Source organism: Mytilus trossulus, chromosome 6 (genome assembly GCF_036588685.1).
Source record: "Mytilus trossulus isolate FHL-02 chromosome 6, PNRI_Mtr1.1.1.hap1, whole genome shotgun sequence".
Taxonomy (NCBI): domain Eukaryota; kingdom Metazoa; phylum Mollusca; class Bivalvia; order Mytilida; family Mytilidae; genus Mytilus; species Mytilus trossulus.
This window is the reverse complement of record NC_086378.1, coordinates 71801880-71818745: the sequence shown is the minus strand read 5'-3', so window position 1 is coordinate 71818745 and position 16866 is coordinate 71801880. Positions and strand designations below refer to the sequence as shown.

At 32.1% G+C, this 16866-nt stretch overlaps 2 protein-coding genes across 2 annotated transcripts; both read right to left on the bottom strand.

Annotated features, from left to right (window-relative positions):
- Positions 1-3730: 3730 nt before the first annotated feature.
- Positions 3731-5517, bottom strand: LOC134722980 (uncharacterized). Its single transcript, XM_063586613.1, has 2 exons — positions 4667-5517; positions 3731-4110 (listed from the first exon to the last, which is right to left on the bottom strand). Exons 1-2 carry the CDS (start codon positions 5442-5444, stop codon positions 3731-3733), a joined length of 1158 nt encoding a protein of 385 aa, XP_063442683.1. The 5' UTR covers positions 5445-5517.
- A 1714-nt stretch (positions 5518-7231) lies between these two features.
- Positions 7232-8944, bottom strand: LOC134722978 (uncharacterized). Its single transcript, XM_063586612.1, has 2 exons — positions 8141-8944; positions 7232-7620 (listed from the first exon to the last, which is right to left on the bottom strand). Exons 1-2 carry the CDS (start codon positions 8928-8930, stop codon positions 7232-7234), a joined length of 1179 nt encoding a protein of 392 aa, XP_063442682.1. The 5' UTR covers positions 8931-8944.
- Positions 8945-16866: the final 7922 nt, after the last annotated feature.

Sequence of the window (16866 nt, the reverse complement as noted above, 5' to 3'; positions counted from 1 at the left end):
GTTAGTAATACAAATTGTTTATAATCACTCGAAAAGCCCGGACTTGAAGATATGAATTTCTTCTCAAAATGTTGTTTTCAATGCAATAACAATAGTTTTCGTTAATAGTCAAGTGTGTATTATTGTATTGATCATCTTAGAATATTTTTAACGACTCTTCAATTTTTATGCTAAACGTACAATTAACATGAGTGTTCGTTGATTACTTTGAATCCTTTTGTTCCTGTTTCAAGTTTATTGCTAATTTTTCTCAATATTGTATTTAAAATACTGCATGTGATTTATTCATATTCAAAATGTACATATATCGCATTAAATATAGTTTTGTATCAATTAATTTTGTATCATTCCTACATTAACAAAAACTGTTGTAGAGATAAGTCGACGTGTGTTTAATGGATTCTTATAAAAGAGTTGCAATCCGTCAAATATTAATTTGTATTAAGGAGTAATAATATTTTTGTGGGTGATATGTTTAATCGTGATTGTTAATTGTATACATTTTTTAAACACGAAATCAATACACACTTTCCTTTTTATGTTATTGGACCAACTGCCAATACTTCACATTCTAATGAAAACTTGATGTCTTTCTGCAAAATTAATAAGCATTATCCGGTAAGTTGTAATATGGTTATACAGGAATGATTATCTACTAGTATGGGCTTGCTACCACCGTTGACTAAAGATAAAGTATCATTTGGACTCAAGTGTATTACCTGCAGAATGGTACTTGTCTTGTGGCCACCATTTAGAGAAAAATCTGCATACGCAATACCCTTGCCGTTTTTCTTAAGATAATAGAATCCATTGGTGTTTGTATTGATATTTGATGAAACAAAATAAAGTCCGGAATTTTCGCACTTAAAAATTCCCGTAGATTTCATAGATGATATCATAGAATCTGTAACTCCAAGATTTGTGTGAACGGAGGGAAACAGTACTTTATCACCACTCGAGCAGGTTTTTTGTGAGGCACATGCTGTTACTGCAACTAGATAAATAAAATGGTAAAAACATTACATTTTATACATATCTAACAAATGTATCAACAAACTTGTATATCAAAGATTTGAAATAATACAAGTATTTGAAACACCCACACTTTATATAAGTTTAGATTAAAAGTCTATTTAAGCTGAGAGACTTTTTAACACAACAAAGTTTAACTGTTGCTTAACAGTAAATCGAATCATTATTTTTTTAAACCGTTTTCCTGCATCAAAATCATTCTAATTGCATTTCTGTGTATTAAATTGTCTTTAGTTTTTGTTTGTTATTTTTCTTATTGTATTTTCAAACGTTTCGATATACAAAATATACTTAATATGCTAAATTTTGTATGCATAATGTATATCTATTTCAGATAGTATGACTAAGGAAAGCAACAATGACCTCCACTCCCCTCATCATTATTTTTCCATTATCAACACATGGATACAAATAAATCTTTGGCTTTTATAAATTGATTATAGGAGTAATCGATTCATTCTATTTTGTTTGCATTAAGGATTTCTGTAACAAAAACGTATTGAAGAAAATAATCGGTGTACATGTTTTGTCCATTAGGCCAAACGAAAAAAGAAAATGAATATAATGACAACGTAAAATATTGTATTATTGTAAAATGCTCATAAATGTTTACCTCTGTCAGACATTGAATGTATCTCCTTTTTTTAGTTTTTATGAGGAAACGTTCTGCATACTTTTCAACATTTGTAATTGCGTTTCATAATACGAAAATGATGTATTTAAAGAATTGTCCGTGTTTTGGGTTACTGAACTAAAGTTAGTTTCAATTGTTTTAATGCTAGATCTAAGCCTCGTTCTGTTAATTCACCTTTGTTGAAAAGAGCAATAATATCCTTCTTCCTAGCACTGACGTCGTTAGCGATGGAACTCATTTTGTTATTCGTAATTTGTAGTTCTCGTTCTAAGCGTTTCGCATCATCAGTTTTGTTTAAGATAGTCTTTAGGATGGCCACACTTTTCAGTTGCTTAACAGCGGACAATTCCTGCACCAAAAGACTTTTGTATTGATTTGTCTGAGAATAATCTAACTTCAACTCGTTCAATTCTGCCTTAACCAAATTATATTCATTTTGCAAATTTAAATTGCTTGCAATTGAAATCATTTTTCTCGTATCCTCTTTCAAAATACTCAGTTCCGCTTTTAAAGTATATCGCGAACACTGTTACTAGAATGGAAATTAGTAGTTACACCTTGTTGAGTGGTAACCAATTTCTTCTTGTATTGCTTTTATCTGCTTTAAACGTGCATTTCTCTCCTCGGTTACAAGATCCATCAACATATAAAAATGTTTGTCTGCCATAGCTTGTCAAGTTATAGGTGGAGGTTGCGTTCTTTAATCAAGTACAAATCCATTAGCGCATTAGGCACTTCATTTTTGCTATTTTGGTATTTTACAATCAAATGAATCATATAATTACTTCGAAAAATAAACATATAGCAACCTAGATACATGTAGATACAGAAAAATGTAGCTGATAAACTGTTTTTATGTTGAACTCAACGGTGGTATCTTCACTGTTGAATGCGAGTATAGTATCATTGGAATATAAAAGTAAAGAAATTGAAACATTAGTTACATAGTTAGAAGTATCACTTTAACTCTGAGTGTAACTTATTTACCGGATGAGTTAATTCACGGGAATTTTGACAGACGGATAATTATAACATTATGTGTATGGGCATTGCACAAATGCTTTTTTTTTCAAACGAAAACCATAACACCCACTCCTAAAAATAGCTAACACACATGTATCATTTTTATATCTCAAATATTTTTGTAATAGAATTCTATTAAAAAGACAGGCATATTGAGTTGTTCATGTATAATTTAACTTCAACTCATTCAACTCTGCTCTGACAAAATGATATTCATTCTGACAATAAGAATAGTTTGAAACAATTTTTCTCATATTTCCTTCCGTTATACCTGATACCGTTTCAATGTACCGCTATCGCTATGACTTGCATGGATATGAGTCCTTACATCCTGTTCAATGGCAATCAGTTACTTCTCTAATAGCGATTTTTTTTGTGTGTTCTGTTTAAAACAAGCATTTCTTTCTTCATTTAAAAGAATCAACAGTTTGACTGTCCCTTTTGTATCTTTCGTCCCTCTTTTGTAATTCTCAGTGTTTTATATCTGGTAGTGTTCCTTAAAATGCCAAATGTGTTAATTATTTAAATATTCTGATAATATTGCTAATGTCTTTTCAATTTGTAGTCTATCGTATACGATTCACATTCGTGTCCGTTAATTGATTTTGAATCATTTTGTTGCTTTTTCATTCTATTGTTCTGTTTGTGAATCACAATTTTATATTTTAAAATGGTTCTAATGATTAATTCATATTCAAAATGTAAAAATACCGCATATGACTGTTTCTCTAAATTCTGTATCATTCCAAAAATTACCTAAACTTTTTATACTTATTAGTCATCCCGTGTTTTAGTTGAATCTTATATTCTATTATGGGAGAGTGTTGCAATCTGTTAAAAAAAAGAACAATTTTGAATCTTATTTTTTTAGAAAAATTACAAAATGACATTTTTTGTGTAGGGTATTATCATTCGTGATAACAAATTACTTGTAGATATTTTTAAAACAAGAAACAAATACATTGTCTTATTTCTTTTTATTGGGCTTACTTTTAAATACGTAAGAGTCAAGGAGTGCTTGATCTGCATGATGAATTAACATTATCCTGTAAGTTGTAATATTGATATACAGGAATTAAAATCTCCAGATATGTCCTTGCTGACATTCTGTATATATAATCTATCATCTACACTCAAGAGTATTAGCTGCACAATGGTACTTGTCTGAGAGTTACCATTAAGAGAAAAATAGCCAGACGCAATAATACTGCTGTTTTTCCTAAGATAATACCGTCCATTGGTGTCTGTCATGATGTATGAGGATACAAGGTAAAGTCCAGATTTCTCGCATTTAAATATTCCAGTAGATTTCATAGATGATGTCACAGAATCTGTAACTCCAAGACTTGTCTGTACGTAAGGAAACAGTATTCTCTCACCATTCGAGTAGGTTGATCCTAAGGCACAAGCTGTTACTGCAACTAGATAAATACAATGATATGCACATTACATTTTATATATATATATCAAATGTATCCACACACTTGTATATCAAAGATCTTAAATACACATGTATTTGATACACCTACACGTTATGTAAGTTTACATTAAAAGTCTATAGAAGACGACAGGATACTTAACAATACCAAGTTTTAAGATGCTAATCAGTTAATCAAAACATTTTCTGTTAACCTTTTTCTTGCGTCAAAATAACCTTTATTGCATATATCAGTACTTAATTGTCTTTTGTTTTTGTTTGTTATTTTTGTTATCGTGCGTTTGTCATGAAAATCTTCCAATGTATCAGGATCTACTGGATGTTGTGTACACAGTGCATATTTATTTCAGATATAATTAGAGGATTAATCGATTCATTCTTTTGTTTTGCATTAATTTTTTTCTGTAACTATAATATATTGAAAGGAAATTATCGGTGCACATTCGTTTTGAGAAATAAAAAAAAAACGAAAATTAGAAAACAGATATATTGACAACGTTAAAGTATAGTACTATTGTAAAATGCTAGTATATCATTACCTCTATCAGACATTGAATGTATCTCCTTTTCTAGTTTTCCAGTGGATACTGTCTGCATACTTTGCAGCATTTGTAATTGCGTTTCAATTGATTTGTTTAATGAATTGTCCGTATGTTGGGTTAGTGAACTAAAATTGTTTTCAATTGTTTTCAATGCTACATCTAGGCTGCGTTCTGTTAATTCGGCTTTATTAAAAAGGGCAATAAAATCCTGTTTTCTCGCACTGACATCGTTAGCAATAGCACTCATTTTGTTATTCGTAATTTGTAGTTCATGCTCTAATCGTTTCGAATCATCAGTTAAGTTCACGACAGTTTGTAGATTGGCTACATTTTTTAGCTGCTTAACATTTGATAATTCCTGCTTCAAAAGACTGGCAAATTGATTTGTTCGAGAATTATTTATCTTCAACTCGTTCAATTCTGCATTGACCAAATTATATTTATTTTGCAAATCGGAATAGTTTGAAATCATTTTTCTCATATCCTCCTTCAAGATATTAAATTCTGTCTTCAAAGTATCGTTGCCGCTGTGTGAAGCATGGAAGTTAGACGTTACGCCTTGTTGGGTGGCAATCAACTCACTCTTTAATTGGGAAATTTCGTTGTTCTGTTTCAGACGAGCATGTCTCTCCTCAGCTAAAAGATCCATCAGCATATTGAAATGTTTGTCTGTCATTACTTGTCCAGTTGTTGGGGGCTGAGTTCTGTCATCGAGTAAAAATCCATTGGTGTAAAGAAAAAGTAAGAAACTGACAACCAGAATTCTCAACTGCATACTTTGTGTTAACAAATTTGCAAACAAATGTGTATCTCAGTATTGCGTTGAATAATACAATGTCAAAGATAAGCGCAACCCACATAGACAATTATTTCTGATAAGCAGTGTCTATAATATTTAATCCAACTGTGGTATATCAATGTCATGTTGCAAAATAAAAAGAATGGGGTCAATTGTCTTATCTTTACGTTTATTATTTGTACTGATAACATAACTTGTTTTATTAACAAGTATCAATTAAAGGTAACTCTAAACACTGGATTTATTTAAAAGGGGCTGTTGGGCATTCGGTAAAATATGTATACTTGTATGTCAAGTCGTTTTACTATCTATTCTTAGTTCAAAATACATATGATATATTATAAGATATCATATTTAGTCAGACTTGATTCACATGGACTTGATCTCATTTCAAGGATCGGGGGTCAAGGTTTAAGTTATGTGATTATATTCGTTTCTCAAATACTATAAACAGTAGGTCAACTATATGTGGTGTAAAGAATTATTGTAATGGGTACATGTCAGTCTGACAGGTTTCATCTGACCTTGATATCATTTTAAAGGTTTTTCCATTCTTAATTTTTGTGTTTGACCTGTTTCTAAGTAAGCTTAAGGTCATTTATTTATGGTGTTTCGGAATAATGATAAGGTGTTCATGTCTTTCTGGCAGATATCATTTGACAATCACTTGAATAGCATGATTCATTGGTCAATGTTATTTTTTTTCATAGGTCAACTATATTCGGTGAATGAAATAATTGGAAGGTGTAAACTAGTCAATAAAGTAGGCGAAACATTTTAAATTAAGCACTCTTGTTTTTAAGTGTGGGTAGGATTTTTGAATTATAAATAAATAAGATCAGATAAGTTTGAACTCTGAGTACAAAAGCGCAGCTTCCGTCCAACTTATTTCTCTCAATTTTCACCTGTATATAAACTCTAGCATTTGTATACATTTGCACATCCTAAGCCCACATATACTAGTTAAAAAAATTGAAAACAACACGTTATTAATTTCTTGCGTCCGAAGCGCTTTTCTGGATTTACCTTCATCAGGAACGCTCAAAGCCAAACATTTGAAATCCGAAGATGTAAAAGTACCGAAACCGTTGAAGAGCTGTATGTAAAAAAATACCTTAAATAAATAGCCACATATACTAGTTAAAAGACTCTTTAAAAGTACGCTTACAAGAATTAAATTTTCAGTGTGTATTTTCTTTTTAAATCTCAGCGTGTCATTGTAATTCTCAGTGTTTATTTTATATCTGGTAGTTTTCTTTAAAATGTCAAATGTGTTAAATATTCAAATATTTTGAAAATATTGCTAATGTCTTTTCAATTTATAGGCTACCGTATACGATTCACATTCGTGTTCGTTAATTGATTTTGCATCATTTTGTTGCTGTTTCATTCGATGTTTCTTTTTGTGAATCACAATTTTATATTTTGAAATACTGCTGATGATTAATTCATATTCAAAATGTGCATAAACTGCATATGTCTATTTCTCTAAATTCTGTATCATTCCAAAAAATACCTAAACTTTTTATACTTATTAGTCATCCCGTGTTTTAGTTGAATCTTATATTCTATTATGGGAGAGTGTTGCAATCTGTTAAAAAAAAGAACAATTTTGAATCTTATTTATATAGAAAAATTACAAAATGTGTAGGATATTATCATTCGTGATAACAAATTACTTGTAAATATTTTTAAAACAAGAAACAAATACATTGTCTTATTTCTTTTTATTGGGCTTCCTTCATCTGCATGATGAATTAACATTATCCTGTAAGTTGTAATATTGATATACAGGAATAACGATCTCCATATATGCGCTTGCTGACATAATTCGCTATATATAATGTATCATTTACACTCAAGAGTATTAGCTGCACAATGGTACTTGTCTGAGAGTAACCATTTGGAGAAAAATAGCCAAACGCAAGAGAAGCGCCGTTTTTCCTAAGATAGTAATATCCATTGGTGTTTGTCGGACTCACGATGAATGAGGATACAAGGTAAAGTCCAGGTTTCTCGCACTTAAAAATTCCAGTAGATTTCATAGATGATGTCACAGAATCTGTTACTCCAAGTTTTGTCTTAACATAGGGAAACAGTACTTTCTCACCACTTGAGTAGGTTTTGTCTAAGGCACAAGCTGTTACTGCAACTAGATAAATACAATGATATGCACATTACATTTTATATATATAACAAATGTATCCACACACTTGTACATCAAAGATCTTAAATACACATGTATTTGACATGTTTGATACACCTACACTTTATATCAGTTTATATTAAAAGTCTATAGAAGATGAGAGGATTCTTTACATTACCAAGTTTCAAAGATGCTAATCCGTGAATCGCAACCACTTTCTTCCATCAAAACCACCTTTATTGCATATTTCAGTATCTAATTGACTTTTGTTTTTGTTTGTCTGTTATTTTTTGTTTTATCGTGCGTTTGTCATGAAAATCTTCAAATGTATCAGGATATGCTGGCTTTTGTGTAAAAAACGTATTTATTTCAGATAGGATTAGAAGATTGATTGATTGATTCTCTTTTTTTTTGCATTAGGATTATCTGTAACTAAAATAGATTGAATGGATATGATCGGTGCACATCGAAAACTAGGAGAAAATGAAAACAAAAGGATAGTACTATTGTAAAATGCTTTTATTACCTCTATCAGACATGGAATGAATCTCCTTTTCTAGTTTTCCAGTGGATACTGTCTGCATACTTTTCAGCATTTGTAATTGCGTTTCAATATACGAAATTGATTTGTTTAATGAATCGTCCGTATGTTGGGGTAGTGAACTAAAATTGGTTTCTATTGTTTTCAATGCTAGATCTAGGCTGCGTTCTGTTAATTCGGCTTTATTAAAAAGTGCAATAAAATCCTGTTTCCTAGCACTGACGTCGTTAGCAATAGAACTCATTTTGTTATTCGTAATTAGCAGTTCGTGCTCTAATCGTTTCGTATCATCAGTTAAGTTTACGACAGTTTGTAGATTGGCTACATGTTTTAGCTGCTTTACATTTGATAATTCCTGTTCCAAAAGACTGGCGTATTGATTTGTTCTTGTCACATTTAATCTCAACTCGTTCAATTCTGCCTTAACCAAATTATATTCATTTTGCAAATTGGAACAGTTTGAAACCATTTTTTTTATATTTCCCTCCATAACATCCAATATCGTTTTCACAGTCTCGTTACCACTGTGTGCAGCAAGGAAGTTAGTCGTTACACCCTGTTGAGTGGCAATCAACTCGTTCTCTAATTGCAAAATTTTTGCGTTCTGTTTCAGTCGAGCATGTCTCTCCTCGGTTAATAGATCCATCAGCATATTAAAATGAGTATCTGTCAAAGTTTGTCCACTTAAAGTTGGAGGCTTTGTTCTGTCATCGAACAAAAACCCATTAGCTTTAAGAAAGAGAAAGCAATTGATCAGCAGTACTTTGAAATGCATGCTTGTTGTTAGATATTTCGCAATCAAATAGATCACACGATTGCTTAAACAGATAGTCGACTTACTTCGCAGCTAAGACACAGAAAAATGTAGCTGATAAAATTAATATTTTATCTCTGAAGTGTCATCCAAACTGTTATGTGGTAATACATATTATTTTCAGTGTCATGTACGGGATTTTTGTCATACCCCTCCCAAAAATTAAACGATAAATACATGTACATGTTTAAATTTCTTTCATTTGTTGGAACAAGAGCGAAAAATAATGTGATAAGTAAAGTTGCAGAGCTACGGACTGTTTGTTGATAATTTAATAATTATTCATGGCTTTTGTTTTGAATTTCATTTTGCAGACGAAGAAATGTAAAATAATGTGTATGATCATTGTTAATACAACATTAGATGGTGTAAAGCGTATTTATAATATGAATTTGCTTTTATTGTGATCATTGACATACAGGATCCATTTAAGACAAGAAGAACGACACTGCATTGTTTAAGCAATGATAATATAAACGTTTTACCATGAGTATCTGTCACAGTTTGTTCACTTAAAGTTGGAGCATATAGATATAATATAAATGAACATCGCAATGAAATATGCCAAAAGAAAACATTAAAGAAAATTAAATCTAGAAATTAAGAAAAATGACATGCGATATGATTTGGACTATACATACTTCCTATGATCCCAGATTCGGTTCATAAATCATACTTTAATGCCTTACTTTTACAATTTGACACTTTAGGACCAATAATCCACGCCACATTGTTATGATTTTATAAATGTTTCAGTGCAGATAAAAATAATAATGCTGACACTTTCTGCTTTATACAATTTTATCCATACTCATATTGATTTTGGAAAAACAGCAGAACACTACTAACAAAAGTGAAATCCAGCATTTCAAGGCAATAATTTACAGATTATGAATTGGTTTACGAGTTCTCATTGGAACTCATACCACATCGTCTTATCATTATAATAATTCCACAACAGAACAGGTTGTCAAATTATAAGTGCATATAGTTCAATAAGATTTAAATCTAGCTCCATTAGTATTCAAGATAACATAAAAAAAAATGTGAAAATCGGTACAAATGGATATTTCAGGATGCAATAACTCCAAAGTTTGTTTATGAAGTTGGCATATTCTGTTTGTCCTGTTTTAAGTCCAAAAAGAGACCTTTTATTTTTCTAGTTCGCCTTATACCATATAGCTATTTGTCGATGTTTTTTTTACGTTTTATGTTTCTACGGAATTTGCTGGATTTTAAGTGAACCTTTTCTAAAATGAATCAAAGCGCGAAAGCGCTGTAAAGGCAGTTAATTACAGGTTGTGTGTATTTCTAGTCCAGTTATATCATTATCTTCCATAGAACAGAGGTGGTTTGTAGAATTTAAGATTTAGAGTTCTTTTGTACCTAGTTCACCTATATCTAGTCTACTGTTTACAGTATATTTTCTGTGCCTCCCATGAAATGCATTTTTAGCCATGGCCTTGTCAGTTTGCTTTAAATTTATGAGTTTGACTGTCCCTTTGGTGTCTTTCGTCCCTCTTCTTTAGACATATAAGAACTTTTCCTTTTCAATATAAATAGACTATTTTTAATTATTGATTGTATACACATATTCTATGACTCCCATAAAAAATAGTTCACAAAAATTGACTAGTCTCTGTACTGTGTGTATAGCAAGGACATCAAGTAACATAATGGTAAATGTACATAGTAAAATGTCAACTTTTTTTATGACCATACCTGTCAACTGTCAGTATTTGCAGAGTATTTCCCCAATCGAGCTCGAGGCTCCCAAATGGAAATTTTGTAAGAGCAATTTTGTCGACTATTCAATTAATTCAACAATGGCTATGAGCTTGTTAATGCACGAAGAAGCCAAAAACCACATTAGAATATATTTGAAGGGAATCCATGACAAATCGCCCCACTTTTTCACTAACTCGCCCCACTTTAAAAACAAGAGTGCACACACTGAAATGTCTCGCCTTCTTTACTAATCATTGATATTATGTTGATAGTCCTAATAATAAAGCGTTATTACAACTGTCACATATTCTTAACATAAACCAAGATAACTAAACATTGACCTTTAAACCATGAAAATGAGGTCAAGGTCAGATAAACCATGACAGGTAGGCATGTACAGCTTACAATTCTTCCATACAACAAATTAAATTGACTTATTGCTTATAGTTTAAGAAAAACAGACCAAAACACAAAAGCTTAACACTGAGCAATGAACCGTAAAAAATGAGATCAAGGTCAAATAAAACCTGTGCGACTGACATGTAGATCATGAAATATTTCCATACACCAAATATAGTTGACCTATTGCATATAATTATTAGAAAAAAAGGCCAAAACTCAAAAAAACTAAACTTTGACCACTGAACCATGAAAATGAGGTCAAGGTCATATGACTCCTGCCAGGTAGACCTGTACACCTTACAACCATTCCATACACAAAATATAGAAGACCTATTGCAAACAGTATAAGAAAAACAGACCAAAACACAAAACTTAACTATAACCACTAAACCATGAAAATGAAGTCAAGGTCAGATGACACCTGCCAGTTGGACATGTACACCTTACAGTGCTTCCATACACCGAATATACTAGACCTATTGCTTATAGTATCTCAGGTATGGACTTGACCACCAAAACTTAACCTTGTTCGCTGATCCATGAAATGAGGTCGAGGTCAAGTCAAAACTGTCTGACGGGCAAGAGGACCTTACAAGGTACGCACATACCAAATATAGTTATCCTATTACTTATAATAAGAGAGAATTTAACATTACAAAAAATTTTAACTTTTTTTCAAGTAGTCACTGAACCATGAAAATGAGGTCAAGGACATTGGACATGTGACTGACGGAATCTTCGTAACATGAGGCAACCATATACAAATTATGAAGCATCAAGGTCTCCCACCTTCTAAAATATAAAGCTTTTAAGAACTGAGCTAACATCGCCGTCGCCGTAGCTGCCGCCGGATCACTATCCCTATGTTGAGCTTTCTGTGACAAAAGTCGCAGGCTCGACAAAAAAACTGCCCCAACCTGGATTACCAAAGTGCCCCACTTGTGAACTGTGTTAAATCCCGTTAATATTACTCCTGCCAACTGGTCCCACCTAATGGAAATGGGTGAAATCTAGATAAATATCTTATCAACCAGGATGAATTTAGTAATGCCAACTCGCCCCACTTATGGAAAAAGATGTTATTCCATTGAATATAAGTTAAATTCATTATATTGCATTTTGATACATTTAACTGGTTTCTTTCCAATTGTTATGCAAATAACTAAGCTTCAAAACTTACAGTTATTCTTCAACAATCAGTTTTTTTTTTAGAATTATAATTTCAGTATATATCAATAATAGTAATTAAATTAATTTTCGGTTTGTTTGTATTCTGTGTAGAGTTTTTCATTAAAGTGGTGCAAGTTTTTATTTTTAATTATATATATATTAATCTAAATATTACCGTTTTCTTATAAGTAGGGCGAGTTGGCAGGAGTAATATTAAACATGATTTAACCAATTTCACATGTGGGGCGATTTGATAAATCAGTTTGTGGCGGTTTTTAAAAAAAATGGGGCGATTAGCCAGTGGGGCAACTTGTCCTGCTTCCATAAAAGGCCCCCTTGAAGGTTTTGTATGACTATATGGACCATCTTTCACGTAAAACCCCCATGTGCATTTTGAAAAGTTGGCAGATATGTTTCTAACTCCAGGCAAAATCTACCGGTATGAATGAAAAAGAAGTTTTCAATTAAGGCTCTGTGGCCATAACAGCTGTCTCATTAGCATTTTAACCACTTCCCATATTTGCAATTAAAACAATAGAAGAAAATTATCCAACGCAAAAACAAAACTTACTTGTAAATATGAAATTCCCTTTACGGTATGAGTTTTTCTCATTGTTTGAGATTGTACAGTAGTACCTGTAACTGCTTATACCTATTTCTTATTTACTTTTGCTTGATAAACTCACTAAATATCATATACATTGTACCACATCTCCTTATTTTTATAAGCATTCCAATAACATGAACAATTGTAATTCAATTCTATATACCAAAGCAAGATGAAATGCACCACTTTCATTCACAAGTATGCATCTTTTGGCAAAATACAAGTTCTTAAATGACACAATATATATTTATTGATAAAAAAATAAAATTTAGTATACAACTCTTTAACAGGTATAAAAAAAAGCACAGCTGTGTCATAACTTGTGAAATCTGTGCTGAAAACATAGACATTGATGGTATTTGAGTAATTCCATATGTGAAGCTCAACATTAGCTCGTCACTTGGTGGTGGACAGTTATAGTTCCTTTCTGCAGGCTAGGATGAATGACTTTTCAGGAAAACCAATTTCACAAATCAAAACTTTCCTCTAGATTTCTCCTTCAATATTCATCCAGTTTAGTTCTTTTGTTTTAATTGGACACAGTCCTGATTTTTAATTTTGCAAACCATTCAGTCTCTTGTTTGCAAATGGTGCATGAAAATAGGATGGGTATGACAGTAGACAAGTCTCTTTAAAGTGGGTTTGTGCCCTGAAAAAAAGTTTTATAACTTAAGTTTTTTTGAAACTTGTGCAACACACATACTTAAATAACTATAACATAGAAGAGAGCATCATTCGTGTCAATGTTTTGTTCCTGTTTACATTGTCATTGATATTTTTTCAGAAAGCCTGAGGCATAACTCATGAATTCCTGTCATTACATCCTAAATTAACATAATTACTGCTAGAATAATTATCAGTATGATATACGTACACTATCATTGTACAGCCCAAGTCTTCAGTATATATACTTGTTGCATTCTTTCACTCCTGTGTTCAGTCGTTCAAAACTATTTAAACATCAACAAATGAACTTTAATAAGGATAAGAAAACACTAGAAAAGATACATGCATACAACCCGTGTTTAAGTGTATTTGAAAGAGAAATATATCTGGTTAAACGATGTATAAAGGAGGAAAAATTGTAGATATTGCATTACGATGCGTTCTACCTAATAGCACGTGGATATGTTTACATATTTAAACTTGACCCAGCTGTATGACCCGTACCTTGTAGGTTACCGCCGTCGTTTAAACACTAGACTACAGTCATGTAAGACAATAAAAAGCTTAAGCCTGTACTATTTGTTTGAAGTAAATGTGTTTGTTCTGTACATTTAAATTGTTTTACCTGATAGCAAGAACGTATATCTATCCGTTTCCTTCTCAATTCACTTTGTCAAATTCTTCGAGCTTCTTCAAAACATACGTATTACTGCGCCCGGAAGTGAGAAAAATATGAGAAATCCTCGTAAAATAATGCTATTTTCAATTTTGAGGAATCCATTTTGTTGTATTTATTATACAAAGATAAAAAAAAGTTACGATTAATTATGAATTTGCATACCATTATACGGAACGTTTATGGACTATTGTCCATAGCTGTAAATCGGTCATTTTGGCGGGAAATCATGTACACATACACACGTAGATTGGCTGGTACCCGATCGTAATGTTACACATCACATATATCAAATAGCTAATACCCGGAACGTAGTACCGGGAAACAGGATAATACGTAGACAACATACATAACTAATACCGAAATTGAAAACGCTTTACGGTTTCTCGTTCATAAACCGAATTCCGCTTTGAATTATAGAAGATGCAATATTAATCATGTTCAGTCGACTTTTCATTTTTATATCAACGTCTGAACTAATTAAAGAATCTTAAGATGTCAGATAACACTCGAAATTGACCCGACCTCTTTCCACACGGAATACACATAATGATAGTTTGTAGTCAGGTTGACTGCTTATAATGCAAAATACACACTAATAACAAGTTCTATAAAACGAACAATACACACCGATCGTTTCTTTAGTCCCCAATGTAAATGAAAGAAACAAAAATCATATTATACCATAAAAAGAAGAGGAGAAATTCGAACATTTCCAGATCTATTTCTGGCCAAAAGACCCCCTGCATAGATTGCGTATGAACAGATGAACCTCATGACTTAAAAGTCAGGCCTTAAAGCACTGCCTTTAAAAACTAAGGATTTTCTTATCATAGGCATAGAATACCTCAGCCATATTTGGCACAATTTTTTGGCAATTTGGATCCTCAATGCTCTTCAACTTTCTAATTGTTTGGCTTTAAAAAGATATGAGCGTCACTGATGCGTCTTATGTAGACGAAACGCGAGTCTGGCGTACTAAATTATAATCCTTCTACCATTGATAACTATGTCATTGTTACCGAATCCATGTATTTCACAGCCAAATACAAGGATTGCTTTGACCATTTAAATCGACTAGCTGACATTGAATGCAAGCTGGTATTATCTTCCAATTTCTAAGCTCATACAAACCCTTGTAATAAGTTGAATTCGGTATGTTACATTCGGAACAAGAGGCTCTTAAGAGCCTGTGTCGCTCACCTGTACTTGCTGATGTTTTTGAAATTATGTAAAATAAGGTTAAAATTATAATTAATAATTTTACATATTAGATTTTATAAAGATATCTAAGATAATAACAAGAAACTGCAGATTTTCTGTAAAATAAATTACTAAGGGACAGCAAGCCAACCCAACAACAGGTTGTTGGACTAGTCTGAAAATTTCAGGGCAGATAAATAAGTAGGAAAATACTGGTAAATTAAGATTTGAGTCAACCACATCTTCCATGTGTGTGATTTGAACTCACAACCTCAGGATTGACCTGCTAGTGATACAGTATTTGGACTACTAAGACCATTTTTAAAACGGAGGACCCATGTTTTATAATTTTAGTAACTGTTTAAAAAAATAGAAAGGCATTGATTGGTTTTCTAGTTCAATTTGCAACACCATTTGTTTGAATAATGCAAGTAATGGAACTATCAACATGTGATATGAAAAGTTATGGCTCAAATATATACTTTATTCAATAGTGGTTGTAATTAGGGAGACATTTAATAACTGATAACCTTGTGAAATAAGATGAACTCTCTGATATTGGTCACTAATGATACCCTTATAGAAGTAACAATTACCTGGTAAATAGAAAATTGAAGAGTGATGGATGCTGTAACACATTATATCAATGAAGTATAGATTGCTCACTTGAGGAGTCATTTGAAATTTTTAGAAAGCCTTGATTTGTAATAATTATTGAGAACTATAGGCTCCAAGGAGCCTGTTTTGCTCATCTGATATCTTTATTTACAATTGATGCATACATTAATGCCACCCTTCTATTTTTGCTTTAGTTTCAGAGATATAAGCCAAAAACTACATTTTACCTCTTTGTTCTATTTTTATTGAGATAAGACGTGGCACGGTACTTGTCTATCCCAAATTCATGTATTTGGTTTTGATGTTATATTTGTTATTCTCGTGGTGTTTTGTCTGTTGCTTGGTCCGTTTATGTGTGTGTTGCGTTTTGGTGTTGGGTCGATGTTCTCCTTTTATATTTAATGCGTTTCCCTCGGTTTTAGTTTGTTACCCCGATTTTGTTTTTTGTCCATGGATTTATGAGTTTTGAACAGCGGTATACTACTGTTGCCTTTATTTAGCCATGTCTGCCATGTCAGTTGACAAAGGACGCCAAGTGATGAGAAAAGCTTACGTTTACTTACTTGACCGACATTTCATAAATAGCAATTATGTATAAGACTAAGATCTTATCGTAAGTATTCTGTAACTGATGACCATTTAATAGAAAAATCCACCAAACAGTTAAGCAACCTCACTAAAAATTAATATAAAATTACAGCAAGCTTTGATTTAAAGTTTTGAGAAAGATGTAACAAAATTTGAGGGAAGGATTGAAATACAGATATAGGAAGGGACCAGAGAAGTATAAACCAGAACACTGTCCTCTTTTCAAGGTGGGTGATATT

Bases quoted from the DNA above. Each gene is read 5' to 3' on its own strand.
- LOC134722980 (XM_063586613.1), bottom strand. From the start codon at position 5,444: ATGCAGTTGAGAATTCTGGTTGTCAGTTTCTTACTTTTTCTTTACACC. The intron at 4,111-4,666 runs GTAATGATATAC...GTATTTATCTAG, and splicing joins ACATTCAATGTCTGATAGAG to TTGCAGTAACAGCTTGTGCC.
- LOC134722978 (XM_063586612.1), bottom strand. From the start codon at position 8,930: ATGCATTTCAAAGTACTGCTGATCAATTGCTTTCTCTTTCTTAAAGCT. The intron at 7,621-8,140 runs GTAATAAAAGCA...GTATTTATCTAG, and splicing joins TCATTCCATGTCTGATAGAG to TTGCAGTAACAGCTTGTGCC.